This window comes from Solanum stenotomum, chromosome 3 (genome assembly GCF_019186545.1).
Source record: "Solanum stenotomum isolate F172 chromosome 3, ASM1918654v1, whole genome shotgun sequence".
NCBI lineage: Eukaryota > Viridiplantae > Streptophyta > Magnoliopsida > Solanales > Solanaceae > Solanum > Solanum stenotomum.
The window spans coordinates 61741510-61759974 of NC_064284.1; the positions used below are offsets into that span (position 1 = coordinate 61741510).

The window sequence follows — 18465 nt, forward strand, 5'->3', positions numbered from 1 at the left end:
CAACTTCAATAATTTTGCAGAAAATTAGTTTTATTCATAAACAACAGGAGCCGTTGATTTGGTATCGAAGAAGGGAGTACTGGTTGATCTGAGCCGTTGATAATTAGGAAGATGAAGATTCCAGAAAGTTCCATATTAACATGCATGCAGTGGTTGATCGCTGGTTTTTAGCTTCAGAGATTAATTAGAAAGGTTCTATTGATTAGTTTTCTACGTTTGTATTCTCGTATTAAATTTCCACTACTTATTGTCAAAGGAGAAATTTTATTTTACTATAGTTAACCAATTTTATTTTTGTAATCCAAACTTTGTCATTCTATCGTAATCTTGATAATATAAAATAAAGACCTCCAAAAATTGTACCTATATATCGTGTGTCTTGGATATACCATTCTTTTGATGTCAAAGAGTACGGGCAAATCACCTAGCGTTGTTAGGATTTTTTAAAAATATTATTAGGTGTGTATTGAATTTTTTTAATAGTGTTTTCTCTGTTTTATTTTATATGACACTTTTTAAATTTTGAGAAAATCTATCTTTGACCGTAATTTTTTCATAAATCCTTTAAATATTTTGAATTATCAATTATTGTGACTTATAATATTTTTTATGTAGTTTACAAATATAAAAATTTTATTTCAAAAATATTAAAGATTCTATGCGCAAATTCTCTGTCAAACTTAAACGATTTTACTCTCAAAAAATGTAAAATGTACATTACTTTGGACATAAGGAGTACTATATTTTTAGAAGATTCATGCAATTGACCTACTAGACAAATAAAATACAGAGAAAGAAAAACAGCAAGTGGATTAGAGAATATAATTGCATTATATGATCTCAATTAAGCTAATAGAGTAAATTTGAATTGATGTAACATAAAACTTATTAGGCAAAAAGCTTCTTTGAACCTAAATTAGATTAGCTTAATCAAAATATGTACAAAAGGTACTTATTAATTTGAAATTCAAAATATTTCACATATTTTGAATTTCAAAAAAACAAAAATATATTACATAAATTGATATATAAAATATATATTGTATATACGCATATATCGAGATAAGTTGCCTTTCATGTAATGGGATATGAAAGTGATTTTGTAAAAAGATCTTCTCCCTTTTACCTTTTCCAATTTGGATGACTTTGGATTTTGGAATACATCACATGAAAATATAGCATGCCATATTATTAATTACACGTATTATTTTTATTTATTATTTTAGTTACTATTTGGGCATCTAGGTAATATTTATTTTTATTATATTTTAAATTATGAACTATTTTGATATTTCAGAAAAAATTTCAAAAAACTATAGTCAACTCATTGAACGTTATTTATTTTAGCCTTTTTTTTAATTCTGTGTCTGGTACCCACATTGAACCCGATAAAATTCGGATTCGTTGGAAAGTCCTATATTAAGGGGTAAAGGCTAAAACACTTCTTAATAAAAGAGACTCCACATTCATGGAGACTCGAACTTGAAACCTCTAATTAAAAATGTATTTTCCACTTCGAATCAATGGTTAAAGATGAAGAATTACTTACCACTTCCGATCCATCGAAACATATTAGATGAGATATAATATTACTCCCTCCGTTTAAAAAAGAATGATCTAGTTTTCTTTTTAGTCTGTTTAAGAAAGAATGACATCTTTCTTTTTTTGGTAACACTTTAATTTAACTTTTCACGTGGCATGTTTAAGGCCACAGAATTAAAGAATATTTTGATATATTTGACATAACTTAAAGTAATTTAGAACCACAAGATTAAAAAATTTACTTTCTTTTCTTAAATTCCGTTCCAAGTCAAATTAGATTATTTTAGGAGTATTATACAGAAAGAACAAGTGTAGTTTGCTCTCTCAAGAATAATAATTACTAGTGTTGCAGGTTGCAAAAGACATTTGATGTTTCGAAAAGACAGATGAAATTATGAGATTTTAGCTCTAAAAGGAAGCATGGGCATTTGAGAATAATTATATATATGGATCAAGTCTAATCCATTGGTAATTAATACACATGCTTGATAAAGTATTAACAATCTTAATAATGATTTGTTACAAGATTAAGAAATGACATGACATTTTTATTGTTTTTACCACACTATAATTAGAATTAGTTGATGAAATAATAACAAACTCAAGTCCATTCTTGTTATTAAAGACTCATCATTGCTATAGTAAATATAAAATAAAATAAACGATGATGTATTAATAATTCCTTAAACTTAGTAGAATATTTTATTTAGACAATCACACTATGATTTTATATTTTGATTGAATACACAAATATATGATAAAATAATTCTTTTAGTTAGAGACTTTCGACTTCAATTTTACGGGAAAAAAGATCACATATGTGTTCTCTTTCCATTTTTCTGTGCGTATCCTCAAATGTTTATTACATAGATAAGTTAACTATTTAAAAATCTATTAGTTCTTTTAATTATACAAGTTGGTCTCAATAAGTTATAAACTTATATACATGTCCCTATTGAGGCTAATATATATAATTAAAGATGGTGACATTTTATATATAATTAATTTATCTACGAAATAAATGATTAATAATACATATATTTTTTAAAATATAATTGAATATAAAGTATTTAATAGAAACATATTATTATGTTTTTAAATACTCCATTAAAACATGTAATAATTTAAACATCAAAAATAAAATATACTATAGTAATAAATTTAAAAAGTTATCAGTATTATGTTTAGAAAAGAAAAAGTATCCCCTAGGTAATCAAATGATATTCCCTCCGTCTACTTTTATTTGTCATGTTATGCTTTTTTAAAGTCAATTTGATTAATTTTTAAAGTTCAATTAGATTATATTAATTTGATATTTTAAATAAAAAATTTAGATATTCAAAAACTGTACGGGAAGTACTATAAATTATAATATTTTGCATAACAATGTGATGAAAAATATATTATAAAATATTAGTTAAATTTTTTATTGTTTGACTCTAAAAAGAGAAATCATAATAATTAAAAGTGGACAAAGAGAGTATTACTGGACCAAGACTTTCACCCATAAGTAGAGGTACCCCACTTGAAGAAGGTGTGCTTTTTAACTTTCCCCAGAATGAGAATTCCACAAAAAGGAAAAATAATGATAATATCAATGGTGTTTCTAGTGGTGGATAAATAAAACAGATATAACCAAATTGCTAGTAAAAGAAATACAGGCATGTCTGATATGATGTCTCCTTACTTTCACTATGTCTAATCTCCAAAAAGAATTCATTCAATCTTCATTTGAAAAGTTATGGATTGAAGTGAAAATCTTTGTAGTTCAATTAATTGACTATCTGAATAATCATTTTATTTGTGATATTTTGATTCTCAGTTATTTTACCTCAATCCCAAGAAAAAAAGAAAGAAAAAGAACTGACTTAAACTTAGACTTCGCTATATAGACTTTGGTTTAGTTTTATGTAAAAGTGTAAGACGTGATAGCTAAATTAGACGCACATTATGAATTCAAACTTTTTTTTATAGATAAAAGATAGTGGAGTAGTATTTAAGTAGAATAGGATAAGAAGATGGACATATTATTATTCATCAAATTTCTATAGCATTGACTTAAAAGATTTTCAATTATTAAGAGGAAAAAATTTTGGATTTCTTCCCCTTTCTCTCTCTTTTTGTGTTTCCACTATTCATTGGGATTCGACTTAATTTACATTCACGATTGGTATGACTTATTTTTATGGGCAACGTACCAATTCGAGATTTCTTGTTAAGGTTGAAGGATCCCAATCATTTCATCACGACCTATGTTAGTTGGATTTCTTACTCAACATTTCTTTACTCTTATCTTCCTCAACTTTGTATTTTATTTTTGCTGGCCTCTAGTTTTATAGGGGAAACACCATCATTTGTAATTCCACCAAGAAGGCAACTATGGAGAATGAGGATTTTCCTTTTTAAGCATTTAAAATAGCAATTATACTCCCCCAACTAAAGGGGTCAATACTTTGTCTTTAGGTTTTTTTATTTTTGTTGCATATTTGCAATCATATTGTTTTAGGAGTCTTGCCTAACATTGTTCTTCTTTTATTTGCATGCATGTTATCCCCTCTCTTCATCTTTTGTATCTGTCTGTTTTCTAGAAAACAAATGAAATAAAGATATTTATTGGTGGGTATCCAATCCTTATTTTTATTTTTATTTTTGGAAAAAATGGTTAAGAGTCTATTTGGATTAGCTTAAAAATTGATCAAATCTATTTTTGAATCATTTTTAACTTTTGGAAGTGTTTGATAAGGTTAAAAATAACTTTAAATAAGTTTAAAATGACTTAAAAAAAAGTTTTAAACCAAAAGTAGGTCTTCCCCACTTTTTATTTATTTTTGACTTAAAAGCTACTTTTTTAAAGTCAATCCAAACGAGCTCTAAATTTATCTAGTCTCTGTACAATTTAAAATTGAGTAGTTTTATTCATTGAAATTGCACAATCCTGTTCAAATAAATTGATATTTAATTTTTATCCTTTAGCAATCGAACTTATGCCTAATGAAGTATAAATTCTTTACGGGCAAACTTCAACATAACTTGTCAGGACACAAAAATATATATGTATACCCTACAATTTTTTTTTGTATAATGTCATGTAAGATATATCTGTCTACTTAATCAACTTTATATAAGTTTAAATGTGAACATGTACACGCTCAAAGTTGGGAGACGTAGATGTCAACTAAGACGAAAGAACACGTGTATGTATTATGTCTTCTAGTAACGATACACACCTTTAGTTGACGAAATAGGCTCTATACTCCTGTTAATTGTAAGACTTTAAGAGTGCAAAAAACTGAGAATTAACTGTACCAATCTAGGAAGAGGATTGAAAATGTAAGTACAAACAGAAAGAGCAAAAGAAAAGTTCTGCTACTGCTGTTCCGTTGAATGGCTTGTGACAGTTCTTTGTTACCAAGTTCCACATTTTGGGTAGCTTCAACTGCCTGAAATGATAAACCATAAAATTCATACCAACTGAAGCTCGAAACTAATTACAGAAGGTATAGACTTCAACGAGAGCTTCTGTGAAGTATACAGTGATCAAAACTCATACTACAGATAATACAGCAGGATACAATATATAATGAAATGATTTGCCAATGGAAGAATAACAACAACTATGCCTCAGTCCAAACAAGTTGGGGTTCGACTATATGAATCCCCAGTTCTTCGTTTAATCTCATTTCATATCTGCCAATGGAAGAATATCATTCTGAATTCTGTTCAGTGCACTTCAAAGAAACATGTAGCCTGGTTGATCATCTACAAACACATATTCCATTGTTTCATTGTTTTTAATCTTTCTTTGTTCTTTTCTTGTCATGCATGTATGTCGATTACTGACAACTGTTAAACTCAAGAGGTATATAGGGGCTTAGAATGCTTGATATTCTTCTAAATGCTTTAAAGAACAAATTAATAAAAGTATAACCGCATAGATCCGTGAATTGTGATGTTTGTTAGTTCTAACTAGGAAATGGTTACAAATGGTGAAGTTAATAGAAGAAATGCAGAGATTGTCTGAATTAGTTAAACAAAGAGAGAGAAAATGATTTACTTGTCATGTTAACAAGATAGAAGCTCTATCCAACTAGAAAGTAAAATAGCAACAATACCACTAACCTGCTCATATAAAAGCTCTATCTGTTGGGCTTGTTGCAAAACATGAGTAGACATAAGGTGGTTTAGCGCAGACATTTCCACCATCTTTGTTTCTGTTTCTTGAACAGAATCCAGGAGACTGTTCAGTTCTACCTGCATCATGTGAGTGATCATAGTAGTCAAGAGTACAGGAATAGTGCACGTGATTCTAGCTTTAAGAAGTTGCTTGCTAGAACTAAATCCTCTATAAGAAAACTTCCAACTTACCTGGAGGGCACGTGTTTCATCGTCCAAAAGTTGTTCTTGGACTCTTAAAGGCGCTGCTTGTGATACATCACTGTCCCTGACCTCAGAGTCCCTTTTCATGTCGGGATCCAAACTACTAGAAGCAGAGGCCTCTGCAGCATTTGATTTGGTAGTGCTCTTACGCTTCCTTCTTGGTGTAACTCGGTTAATAGCATCTTGAAAGTGTATTGCCCGCAACTGATCAAACTGTGATGTAACAGAGTGAAGCTTTTCACTTAAAATTAGAACCTGCAGTATAAAAGGAAACAATGAATATGGGGATATGCATCCACACTCCAAGAATAACAAGCACAGCAGTGCACCATTAGGTGTATATACTACTAAAGGATTTTCACCTATGGTGAATCTCATGATAAACCAGAAGAAATATGCTTTCAAATGCCTCGGTACTCTTTTCTAAAGGATCTTTTTTTTTCTTTTACATCCTCAGCTTCACTCTTAGCGTAACACAAGGCAGTTTGAAAACAAGTAGAAGAAACAGCTTTAGACCTACTTCCATCTGATTACACACCGTAGTTTAGGTTGAAAATTATGTTTACATCATCAAGAAGTATTAATAATCACCACATTCTAGTGGCTTCAATTACTCCATCTACAGTTGCAGGTGTATGTCAATGAGTCAGTGATATGTTGTGCAAATCACAGAGCAACCACATATTACATCCACTTTCTAAGAAGCAAAATTCAGGGAAAGAAATCTGCGGAAGTAAGAGATCCAAATTTAAAGTATTACTAGAATCCAAACAAAGACGACAATTTTGAAGTATTACCACTAACATCAGAGATCATTTAAAAATTCTCTATTTAAAACAGGCTATTCGTCGAAAATATGAAACATCAGCAGAGAATGGGGGACAAAATAACAGTGATATGACAGTGTCTGCTGATTGTAGAATATTACACAAACATCGACTTCCCAAATAGTAAAATAAAAACAATCTTTAAGTTGAGGTATCTAACATAGGCATATGGAACGTTATAAAAAGAATAGTCACATGGATATAAGAGTATTCTACTAACAGAGTGATATCAAGGACAAGGACACACCATCAACTCCTCTAACGTCACAGGTCATCTAGTAATATCGTTAATTCAAACAGTATCGATAAAGTAACTTCAGAATTTCCAAATACCAGCAGAAAGTGGGAAGCAATGTATCAGGAAGCAGTACTAATCAAATTATAGAATATTTGATGACTATATTGTATGTAGCAACCATACCACTCCATGCTTGTGTGCTATAGTATCAGCATTCAGATTGTCACCCTTCAATCCAAGCCATCCTTTTGAATTTGCATCTTCCTCATTTATACTATTTCTGAGAACATCTATCTGCTCTTTGCAAGATTTTACAAAAATAGTAACCTACAGAAAGTAGTGTTCGTAAGATCATTCCAACAAATTTAACTCAAAACTTCACAATCTCGATTAAGTGCATTAGCATTCAAAACAAAGCTGCACAGGAAAAAGTCAAAACCATAAAGGTGGACAAGGATCTCTTTCTTCAGACTCAAAAGTTAATAAGGACATCAAACTTGACAAAGCATGAAAAGAAGACGCAATACTATCAAATATTTCAAGGGAGTAAACAAAGATCTAGTTTTCAACTTTCACAAGAAATTGACCATAGTAAATGGCAGGAAAATAAATCAAACACAGCACCTTGGTGCAGAAGTGCCAATTCAGTAGGTCAAAGTAGTTTATAGTCAAACTTGGAGTCAAGAGTACTGTAACCACCAATTCAACTTCTATTGGCATTCATCCTTCAATTTTATTAGTAATTTTCCAGGATTTATATTATTGCCTGGACTGAACTTAATACTGTTTACAGAATATTAAGAATTAGTTGAGCAATATAAAAAATGAATATAAGAAAACAAGAAGATCATTACTATACAAGATCAAACTTTTGAAAAAAGTTCAAGATGTGTATCAGGATCAATTTATTCCATCATGCACCCGGTTCTTCTCCTGATTTTAAAAACCACAAATGTGGGCTATCCCTAAAGCACTTGGTAGAGCAGTGAGCTACTTAGCACTTATTCAAGGTCCAGGAGAAGGAGTTCGGGATTATGTTTCCATGAAATGGAATTTGCGATCAGGACTCACTTTCCCCATCCACTACCCCTTAGTCATCCCTGCCACCCANTTCAGTAAGTCAAAGTAGTTTATAGTCAAACTTGGAGTTAAGAGTACTGTAACCACCAATTCAACTTCCATTGGCTTTCATCCTTCAATTTTCTTAGTAATTTTCCAGGATTTATATTATTGCCTGGACTGAACTTAATACTGTTTACAGAATATTAAGAATTAGTTAAGCAATATAAAAAATGAATATAAGAAAACAAGAAGATCATTACTATACAAGATCAAACTTTTGAAAAATGTTCAAGATGTGTATCAGGATCAATTTATTCTATCATGCACACGATTCTTCTCCTGTTTTTAAATACCACAAATGTGGGCTATCCCTAACGCACTTGGTAGAGCAGTGAGCTACTTAGCACTTATTCAAGGTCCAGGAGGAGTTCGGGATTATGTTTCCATGAAATGAAATTTGCGATCAGGAGTCACTTTCCCCATCCACTACCCCTTAGTCATCCCTGCCNNAAAAAAAAAAAAAAAAAAAAAAAAAAGAAACTAAAGAGAGAGATGTTATTATGTTAGATGATTTACTCTTTTACTAGATCCATACCTAAAACTAGGGAAAATATGCCCTTTGTCATATGATTATGTCTTTCATACCAATTGACTTCATTTTCAATAATTCTTAGAGAAATCATGCACTGCAAGATTAGCCCCAATAATAAAAACGCATGTGATGTAAGATTGGACACAACTACGGTATCCAAATGCATACTCAGATGTACAGACCCAATTTTCTAAAAGAATGGCATGATAGAAGAAAGTTTGATGGTTGCAATAGAGGAATGCTACAAGAGGTCTATGCGGATGATAATTAACAAAGAGAAAGGCAAGTGCTATAGAATGATTTTGAGACCAATAATATTATATTGGAGTAAATGTTGGGTCTCAAAGTCAACATGTTCACAAGATGATTGTAGTATGAATCTAATTGGCAGTTTCTACAAAGTGCTGTCCAAGTTATTGGCTAACAGACTCAAATCTGCCATGTGCAAGCTGATCTCCCCTTCTCAAATAGCTTTTGTAAGAGGTAGACAGATTGTATATGCCTCACTCATTGCAAATGAATGTATAGACTCCAGATTGAAGCAGAAAAAGGTTGGTATTTTATTCAAACTAGATATCGAAAAAGCTTTTGACCATATGCACTGGGACTTCTAGATTAACATATAAAAGTTGATGGGCCTCAGGGAAAAATGGGTCAGATGGATCCATTTCTGCATTCCCACAGTCAAGATGTCCATTATCATCAATGATCACCAAAGGTTTCTTTACTACACAAAAAGGCCTAAGGCAAGAGACCCTCTCTCCCCTTCTCTTTTCACCTTGGTTATGGAAGGCCTAAGTAGAATGCTTGGAGCGGCAGAAGTTCACGGGTGGATTAAAGGCTTCAATCCAAGTTTGAGGAACCAGGGAGGGAAGCGTATCACCCACCTTTTGTATGCAGACTGATTTTTTTTATCCGTGCATGGTTCTTTTGTTCTTTAAAGCAGTATTGGACCTTCATATTAATTACTCCATGAGCATTCTCTACCCGGTAAATGATGTTCCTAACCTACTGGAAATTTCAGGAACTTTGGGATGTACAGTAGGTTCTTTTCCTGCAAAATACTTGGGACTCCCTTTAGGGGGAAAATCTAAATCCGTAGCAATTTGGGATGACATCATGGAGAAGTGTGAAAGGAAACTCTCTTGCTGGAAGAGAAAGTATCTTTCTCTTGTGGGAAGTTATTGCTTATCAAGAGTGTACTAGACTCATTACCCACCTATACTATGTTGTTGTTCCCTTTGCCAATAGCAGTGGTGCATAAAATAGACAAAATACTTAAGACTTTATGTGGCGGGGTAATAGAGAGAATGCAACCTTTATTTTGGTTAGATGGAGTGCGGTGTCAACAGACAAGAAGTCAGGAGGCTTGGTTATTAGAGACTTAAAAGATTCAAAGTAAAAGTTTACAGTTTAAGTGGCTTTGGACTTGGAGGTTCAGGAAGGAGGTGGGAGCATTGTGGAGAGATGTCATTGTGACAAAATATGGATTTCTCAATCCATGGATAACCAAACAACCATATCTCTCCAAAACATGTGGTATACAGAAGCATCTGAGAACTCACTGGGACATTTTTCAAACACTACAGTAGAAACTGAGAATGGTGCGAAAGTAAGATTCTGGACAGACTTGGATTAGACTGACCCCCTGTAAATAATTTAGAACTCTTCTTGGATTTGTTAGCTCTATAGCTTAGAAAGACGCTACGAATCCTTTTTTTGTGAGCTTAACTGATCTATCCTTGTAAAGCTTGCATCTTCTTGATGCCTTGAAATGAATCTACTTACTTCATAAAAAAAAAAAAGATTCTGGACACACTTGGTTGGGCTCTTCATCTTTGAAGGATCAATGTCCTTTCCTATGTACAGTTGCACAGAATCTTGAAGCATTAATATCAAAATATTGGTCCAACTCTGGCTGGGATATTACATCCAGACGTAATATGAATAACTGGGAAGAGTACAACCTTTGATCTTTGTTGTCTCAGCTACACAGTCTGCCTCCTCTTCTGTCCAGAAACAACTCTTTTTTTTTTTTTTATGACAAGGGAAACCCGCAGCCGCTACCCTTTGGGTGCACACAGGGTAAAACCCCCGCTCCTATGCAATAGCTCGCAAACTACATAGGAGAGGTAACCCGCACTAGGCAAGCCCAATGTGAGGAGCTCGACCCAAAAGGCAAACTCCTTGCTTTTGCTGGCAAGGGGTTTCGAACTTGAGACGAACATGGAAGTCCCAAGCCCAAACCACTGGGCCACCCCAAAGGGTAGTCCAGAGACGACTCTTTACTCTAGAAATGTGACACTAAGGGATGTTTCTCTGTTATATCATGCTACAAGCAGTTAAGTCTTCCCCCAACTGAAAATTGACCTTGGAAGTGTATTTGGGAAAACAAAATTCCTATATAGTGGAATGTTTAGCATGGTTAGTGGCGAAAGGAGCCTGTTTCACACATGAAAACCTTCAGAAAAGGGGAATTAATTTATGTAGCAGATGTTTGTTTGTAACAATGAAGCTGAAGATATCAACCATTTATTTCTTCATAGTAAGTTCACATCTCAGATATGGAGACTCTTTCTCGTTTTACTGGAATTAAATGGGTAATGCCAAGAACAACAAAGGAACTACTAGAATGCTGGCACTTGAAAGGTCTTGGCAAGGTGAAGAGGGAACTTGGAATACCATCCCTGCGGTGATTTAGTGGACTATGTGGAAAGAAAGGAATGCGAGAGTTTTTGAGAGCAAATCTGCATCTGTAATTAGTATCAAATACTAGTGTATATCCTCTCTTCTTCTTTTTGGGGTGCAACATGGCTATTGCAAATGACTTAGATCCCATGATTGACTTCCTGAGCTCATTGCACAATTGTAATGCAGCCTCCTTTTGTACTTATTTAATAGCAATATCTAATTGCTGAAGTTAATTTACTTACCTTTAACAATCAAGAAAATAAACGATGAGTGTTGTATGAACATAAAAGTTAAGATTAATGCACGCCATATACAAATAGACAAGATTGTAAATAACCTCATCAGATAGAAAGAGTAAGTAGCAAGGGCCCTGGAGGTCAAAATTCAACTGTTCTGAAAGTTACTACTACTACAACAACATACCCGGAGTAATCCCACAAAGTGAGGTCTGTCTTCCCCCTACCTCAGAGGTAGAGAGGTTCTTGCCAATAGACCTTCAGCTCAAGAAAAACAGTCCAGAAAGAGAATAAATGGATGTGGAACCATAACAAAGGATTCTGAACAGTAACTACAACAAAATATTATGATAATCGAAGTACAAGAAACATCAGATGTTTCTTGAAGTTACTGAATGAATCTTTTAGGAAATACAAAATAAGGAATAGTGATTTGTATATTACTTTTATGACTTCTCTTCTATTTTTTTAGAAAGACTTAATAGCATAGATAGAGGATAACATAAGACAATATTATCTGAGATTATTAGGGAATGTCCTACATAAACCCCTGAAAGTACTTCTTTAAAGATGTGATACTATGGTGTTAAAAGTTCTAAAAGCATATAAAGCAATGGAAGAAAAAAAAACCATATGGACGATACCAATTGATTGGGACTAAGGTATAGTTGTTCTTACACTTGCATTTGACCAGGTCGAGGTAAGTGTGAGACTTTTTGAACATTTAATTTAAATAAAATGGATCCAAATATAGCAGGAATAGATATAAAAAATACCTATAGCCATCCCAACTTGTTTTAAATTGGAAGTAGATTGATATTTTCTTTTTAAAAAAAATTGCAAATCACCACCAAATAGAGGCAAAACAGTATAATTGTCTCGAATATGTAATCATGATTCCAACCTCACCCTTGCGATATGGCCTAATCCTATTTGCAAACTGAAATACCCCTTTGTTTTCATCAACATATATTTGATAAGAGACCATCATGCAGAAATAACAAAATATATCTATGTACATCAGCATAGCAGCAAGAAGAAGATAGTCTAGCTAATCGTCCTGTTCTTAAATCCATACACGAAAAAAGGGAAATAAGTACAAAAAGGGAAGAAAGGAAACAAATATGGAAGTATGTAACCTTACTTCATGCTCAATGCCATCCCTCTCTTGTTCAGTTGTACGGTGCAAATCAACATAATCCTTCTTGTGTTTCATCAAAAATTGCTCTAGGGTCCCAATGCTCTCCAGCTGATTAATGAAATTTTATGAAAAGGATTTTCAGTTTGCGATTGTGTATGAGCAAAAGGATATAAAATCCAAAGCACAAGGACAGCATTATGTGTAAGAAAAATATACCGTTTTAAGTGCAGCTCTGATGAATTCTGACCTTTGCCGGGGTTTATGCATGATAAAAGATGCCAATAAAGCAGCTGTTTTAGACTGTCAGCAAAAATCTAACTTAAGAGGACATATTCTAAGATCTGATGGTAGTATCACATAGGCTTAACAAAGGGGTGGAGTGGGGGTTGGGGAAAGAGAGTGCTGAAATTTAATTAAATGGAATACTAGTTCCCACACAAATAAGAGAATTATAAATCATCTGCAATGAAAACAAAACTGCCAGACATTTGCAACCACACAAATTTTTGATCAGTTTAATTATAGAACCGAGCATCTGATCCATGGATGGTATGAACAATTGATACGTGAGGAAATTAATGAAGCTATATGCACAATCAGACTCTACGTAATAGGCAAAGGAATTAGGATCCATATGAAGATTCTTCAAGGCATTTCACAGCACGCTACATTATTCTGTCGACCAAAAATAGAGAAAAGCAATGAACTGAATAAGTTAATGTACCTCATCATATCCCAAAGACAATGCTGATCGACGTGCAACATCTTTAAAATCTTCCGTTCTATCTCTAACTTTTGACATTCCTTCAATTGCAGGAGAAAATAAGAAGATTTCTCCTTATCAAATGATGCAGTTTCAATGGTATATAATGGTTTGGTATATCCCAGCAGAAGACCGAAGATATTCTTCCTTCCACGTAAAACTCTACAGAAAATGAAGTTACCAAGTTCCAATTCATCAACTAGACAACTACAATCCCAGCTGTAACAACTTATAATCAGAAAACATAAACCATACTCATAGTTGGAGATATTAGCAGTCGAGTTCTCTATATACTAATCCTGATTAAAGAACATGATACTAACCTTAGTCGTGGCCCATGTAGATGGCCTAATTTGGATTTAAGGGATATTTCAACTAATGGATTTCAAATGCTTAGATCCTAGACAATTAGAGAATGAAATTGATTGTTTTTAATAGTTAGAAACACTTAGAAAATCAATGAATCAACTACTTCTCAATCCAAGATCAGCTTAGGTCGTCTATACAGAAACACTTACGAAATGACTTCAATAAGTCATTTGTTGCCGACCATACCAAGAGATCTCAAAAGTAGTGTATTTACATAATTACAATTTAGTCCCAATTTTCTGTTCCTATTTCTTTAGCAACCTAAGTCAGCTTATTAGGATAATGTTGTCATTTCTATTTGTCTAGGGTTCTCTTTTGCATTATACAAATACCTTGTACGTACTCATTTGGGAAATATTAATGAAAATCAACTTTTAGCTCTCTTTAGAATAGCTTTAGCTTAGCTAGATTACAGCTTAGTTTCCTCTTAAATTCTACTCTACATCATTTGGTATCAGAGCATCATCCTCGCAACTGTGGGTATTCATCAATGGCTTCCGAAATGGAGAAGAATAGAGAAAAGGTGCAGAAGCTTGCTCTGCAACTCTCTAGCACATTTCAACTAAGGGAAATCAAAGATTCTTGGGAAGTGATAAGGGAACAAGTAGACCCACACTTCAAGTCTTCCTCGGGTACACCAATATATCGGATCTTTTGACGAATTGATTCTTCTTTCTGAAGATATAACGGAAACTGAGAAGCTCTGATATCTCAACATGTCATTCCCTCTGTCAATTTTCGAGCACCGGGGGGAACTAACTGTTTTGCTAATTGGCATGTTCGATGGTTTTTCCGATTATGAGTCTTGTTATGTTGACCATGGGACATTTGTTGCTGATGAAAAATATTTGAAATTCATTCTGAGTTGAGTGCAAATGTACTTCCTTCTCTTACAAAGTATGGTCCGGGACATTTACTAGTAATGTTGTTGGCAAATTATTGACTTGCACATTGTCCTCTGATTTGTGTGTATGTCATGGTATAACCTTAGCTATAGAGAAAGTTGGTTTGGCTCTTCATGAGTGTGACAATATTCTTTCCCCAGCTCCGCTGAATCAATTAGCGAGTGGGATTCCTGCAGCTGAGAGAACACTGTTGGATTGTGGATATGGAGGAGAAATAATGTGTTCTGGAGTTCCCTGTTACAATGCGGGCATTTCATTGGTCCATGCTCCATTAACAGATAAAATCAAATGGAGACTGCTTGATGTCCTCCATGAGAATTTAGAGATCCTAATCTTCAGATACAAGGAGATGTAGCAGCCTTGAAAAGCTTCATGCCTGCTTACCTTGCAGCATTGGAAGGTAAAGATTCTCATGCCATTACATCAAGATACCTTGAAAAACTGACTGGTTCTAATGTGGCTATTAGATAAGGATCTGCATTTGCTCTTGGTGTTTTGCACAAAATAATTGGGGTTGTTGGTCATATTATTCCATGGAAATTTCCTCTTTTTCATGCTTACTCTTGCTATATACAACAATACCATTTTAAACATTCTGAGCATAGAACAATCAATGTCTTACATTTCTAATTTTGAAAGGTGAGAAAAGGTGGAAAAAGACTACCGCCGACAATACTTTCCGGTGCTCGAAAAGGATATTGTCTCCCTACTTAGTATTTTCAGTACTCAGCTGACCATATCCCTAATAGACAGATTATTAATTCTTATGATTCTTATTTGGACATTTCTTCACTGTTGGTTGGAGCTAGTAGCATTTACTACTGTGCCAGGTTTTTCTGCCTCTTAAGTGTGACTTATACAAGTCTCTGGATAGCATTTTCTCTCAAGTTCATAATCACACTGTAGTTTCACCCAATGAGAAGCAATATAGTTGTCTCGTAGACTGGAGGAGTAAATTGGGGCAGCCGAAGCATATTTGCAATACTATTAATATGGAAAGGCAGCAAGCTCAGTTGTTAAGAATATCACTTAGTGGTAATATTGCATCGAATGCCTCTCTTCAATTTCAACATGGTCTTGTGAAGATAATTCTAGAGTCTAAAGTTGGACTACTAATCTTGGCAGCATTTTGAGGACAATTGTTGCACTTCCAGTTTTCAACATTGTCTCTTTTACATGGTTCATTCTGGAGATGCAACAAAAGTTACTAATGATGATGAAGATTCATAGCCTACCAGATGGGTTAACATTTGCATTTCTCAGTGAAAATGATACAAAACAAAACTACTTTTGTTAGTAGGATGACATGGCTCTTGGAGTCAAACCGTGGGGACAACATATATTGCAGGCTTAGATTTGATGACTCAAATGAAGAAAAGATATGGCATCATGGATGTGATTCTACCTTGTGACTTGCTTTGAAATACCCTAATGGGAAAGGAGCACTCGCATTGTAGTGGAAGATTAAAACATTTCAAAGGTTCTATTTTAAGTCAAATCCTGGAGGAGTTTCTCAAGAATATTTACTTCTTTCGTGGTGAGGCAGTTGACAAGGCATCAGGAAAACACCGTAGAGATATGAGGAGAAGACTCAATGCAGTCACTCTATTGGTCCCTAAAGCTTCTGACAGAAAGTTTGTTGAAATTGGGTTAAAAACCATTGCCCCTGTGCTTGTTTTCTACTTGCAGTATGACTTTGTTAAGCATGAATTTTGGAAGCATAAACTCATGGATGCTTGCTGGAGTTCAAGTAAATTTTGGAAGACATTCATTATCCCTCTCATTTCTTTAGAATAGCTTTAGCTTAGCTTAGTTTATAGCTTTTTTCCTCTCAAATTCCATTTTACTATTATATTTCATGTCAAGGACCAACACCTCAAGTACAAAATGATAAATATTTACTCTCCTGTGTTCTTACTGTGTTTTCTCTCTTCTCAAGTAGAAAGTTCCACAATTTGATTACTAATACTCACAAATCAGAGTGTAAACCAAAAAATGGATCATTTATGCTCTTGCGAAAAAAACGCACAGAGAACTAGAAACTGAAGCTAGGGTTATCATTATGAAGTGAGAACAGAGTAAAAGCATTGTAACCCAATCATAGATCATATAAGACCGAGTTCTAGGAAAAATTTACCTTCCTCAAAATCAGTTGACCGTAAAATCAATTCGCTCACGCAACCAATCAGGCAATTTTGAGTGCCGCCGATTCCACCAAGCCCGGGGACTTCGCCGCCGGTAATATGATTCCGCCGGCAATTATCACTTTTTTTCTGTAATTATTATACGATGAAGAAGAAAAGAAAAGAGAGGCAACTGTGTTCAAGTTCATATGAGCCGGGTCGGGTTTAAATGGGATTCGTTTCAAAATGGGTAATTTCAATTAAAATTAAATAATATTTTAGTTAAATTGGGGAAAATCATTAGGGAAAAAAAAAGAGCAACTTTCACATATAGTAAACATAAAATTCATATTTGTATGTTATAACAAAATTTGCATAATTGCGCTCCATAGCAAACATATATATGTATAATTCGCTATACATATATAAAAAAAATAGTTGTATAATTCGTAATACATATACAAAAGAAAGCATTTGTATACAAAAGATCAATTGTATAATCTGTCTATGTATAAAACGAGAAAGAGAGAAAGACAAAAGAAAACTGGGCATAGAAATATTTGTATTGTATAATTATAAGTGTATAGGACGAAGATATATGTATTTGCATGTGTATATACAATTTTCTCTCGCTTTATACAAACAGAAGCGCAGTGTATACAATTTGTTTGTTATAGGGTACTATTAAATCAAAATATATTTATAGCATTTAATTTGAATTAATAATTTGTTATTATGTACAATTATCCCAAAAAAAATAGACCCAAATTGAAAGTGTATCTCTTTTGTTCTTTTTTTTTATTATTGTTTCATTCTTTTTTTTATTATTATTTTGTTTTTGTTCTTTTCTCATGTATTACTTCTATCCTTTCGTCGCATTTTATACTCTACAAGATACAAGACAGGTAACTTGCTAAGGATCTCCATAATTATATCATCCTTGAATTCAATTCGTGTGGTCTATTAAAAGAAACACATCAAAAGTGGTTAAAAACACTTGAAATAAGTCAATTCAAACATGAGTTGGAGGGAATTGTGAAAATCCAAGCAACAACAATTGAAATTAAAACTCACCTGATAAACATCTATCTGCTTTGTGTTATTATACGGCTCCACAATGCACTTCCCTGCAATGGATTGGGCATTGAAAACCCTAATCTTTTGAGTTTCTTCTTGTCTATCGCTAATGGTAATAATTTGATTGAGAATTAGATTTCTGATTCTTTTTCATAATTGGAGTAACAACAGTGCTTCTCTTTTTTTTAATTTGCAGAAAATGGAACGCTAATACCTGTTTGGATTTATCCCTTTGTAGAGTGACAAATGAGTGAGCCCAGTCAAATATTTTGATTTTTTTTAAAAAAAATTAACTTTTTAAAATTGTTTTAATAGCCCAAACAAATATGAGTTGAATAAAAATGTGCTAAATAATATGAGATAAAATATTCAACTTGATTTATATATTTTAAACAGATAAAAATGAGTTTTTCAATAAATAATATGGATAAATATGAATACTCAAATTATAGTAGAAATTAGGATTGACTGAATGAGTAATTTATATGGCTATCTATTCAAATTAACCCATTTTAAACGGGT

At 33.3% G+C, this 18465-nt stretch overlaps 1 protein-coding gene across 2 annotated transcripts; it reads right to left on the bottom strand.

Annotated features, from left to right (window-relative positions):
- Positions 1-4820: 4820 nt before the first annotated feature.
- LOC125860249 (syntaxin-81-like) lies at positions 4821-17028 on the bottom strand. Of its 2 annotated transcripts, none has more exons than XM_049540179.1 (8): positions 16881-17028; positions 13431-13510; positions 12923-13006; positions 12710-12814; positions 7168-7311; positions 5908-6174; positions 5662-5793; positions 4821-4982 (listed from the first exon to the last, which is right to left on the bottom strand). In XM_049540179.1, the coding sequence occupies exons 2-8, from the start codon at positions 13506-13508 to the stop codon at positions 4839-4841; spliced, it is 954 nt and encodes a 317-aa protein (XP_049396136.1). In that variant the 5' UTR covers positions 13509-13510; positions 16881-17028; the 3' UTR covers positions 4821-4838. The 2 variants fall into 2 exon arrangements, with proteins under 2 accessions (XP_049396136.1, XP_049396135.1); XM_049540178.1 differs by having other exon boundaries at positions 13431-13631.
- Positions 17029-18465: the final 1437 nt, after the last annotated feature.

Bases quoted from the DNA above. Each gene is read 5' to 3' on its own strand.
- LOC125860249 (XM_049540179.1), bottom strand. From the start codon at position 13,508: ATGTCAAAAGTTAGAGATAGAACGGAAGATTTTAAAGATGTTGCACGT. The intron at 7,312-12,709 runs GTAAGGTTACAT...TACTTTCTGTAG, and splicing joins GGGATGGCATTGAGCATGAA to GTTACTATTTTTGTAAAATC. The intron at 5,794-5,907 runs GTAAGTTGGAAG...CACATGATGCAG, and splicing joins ATGAAACACGTGCCCTCCAG to GTAGAACTGAACAGTCTCCT.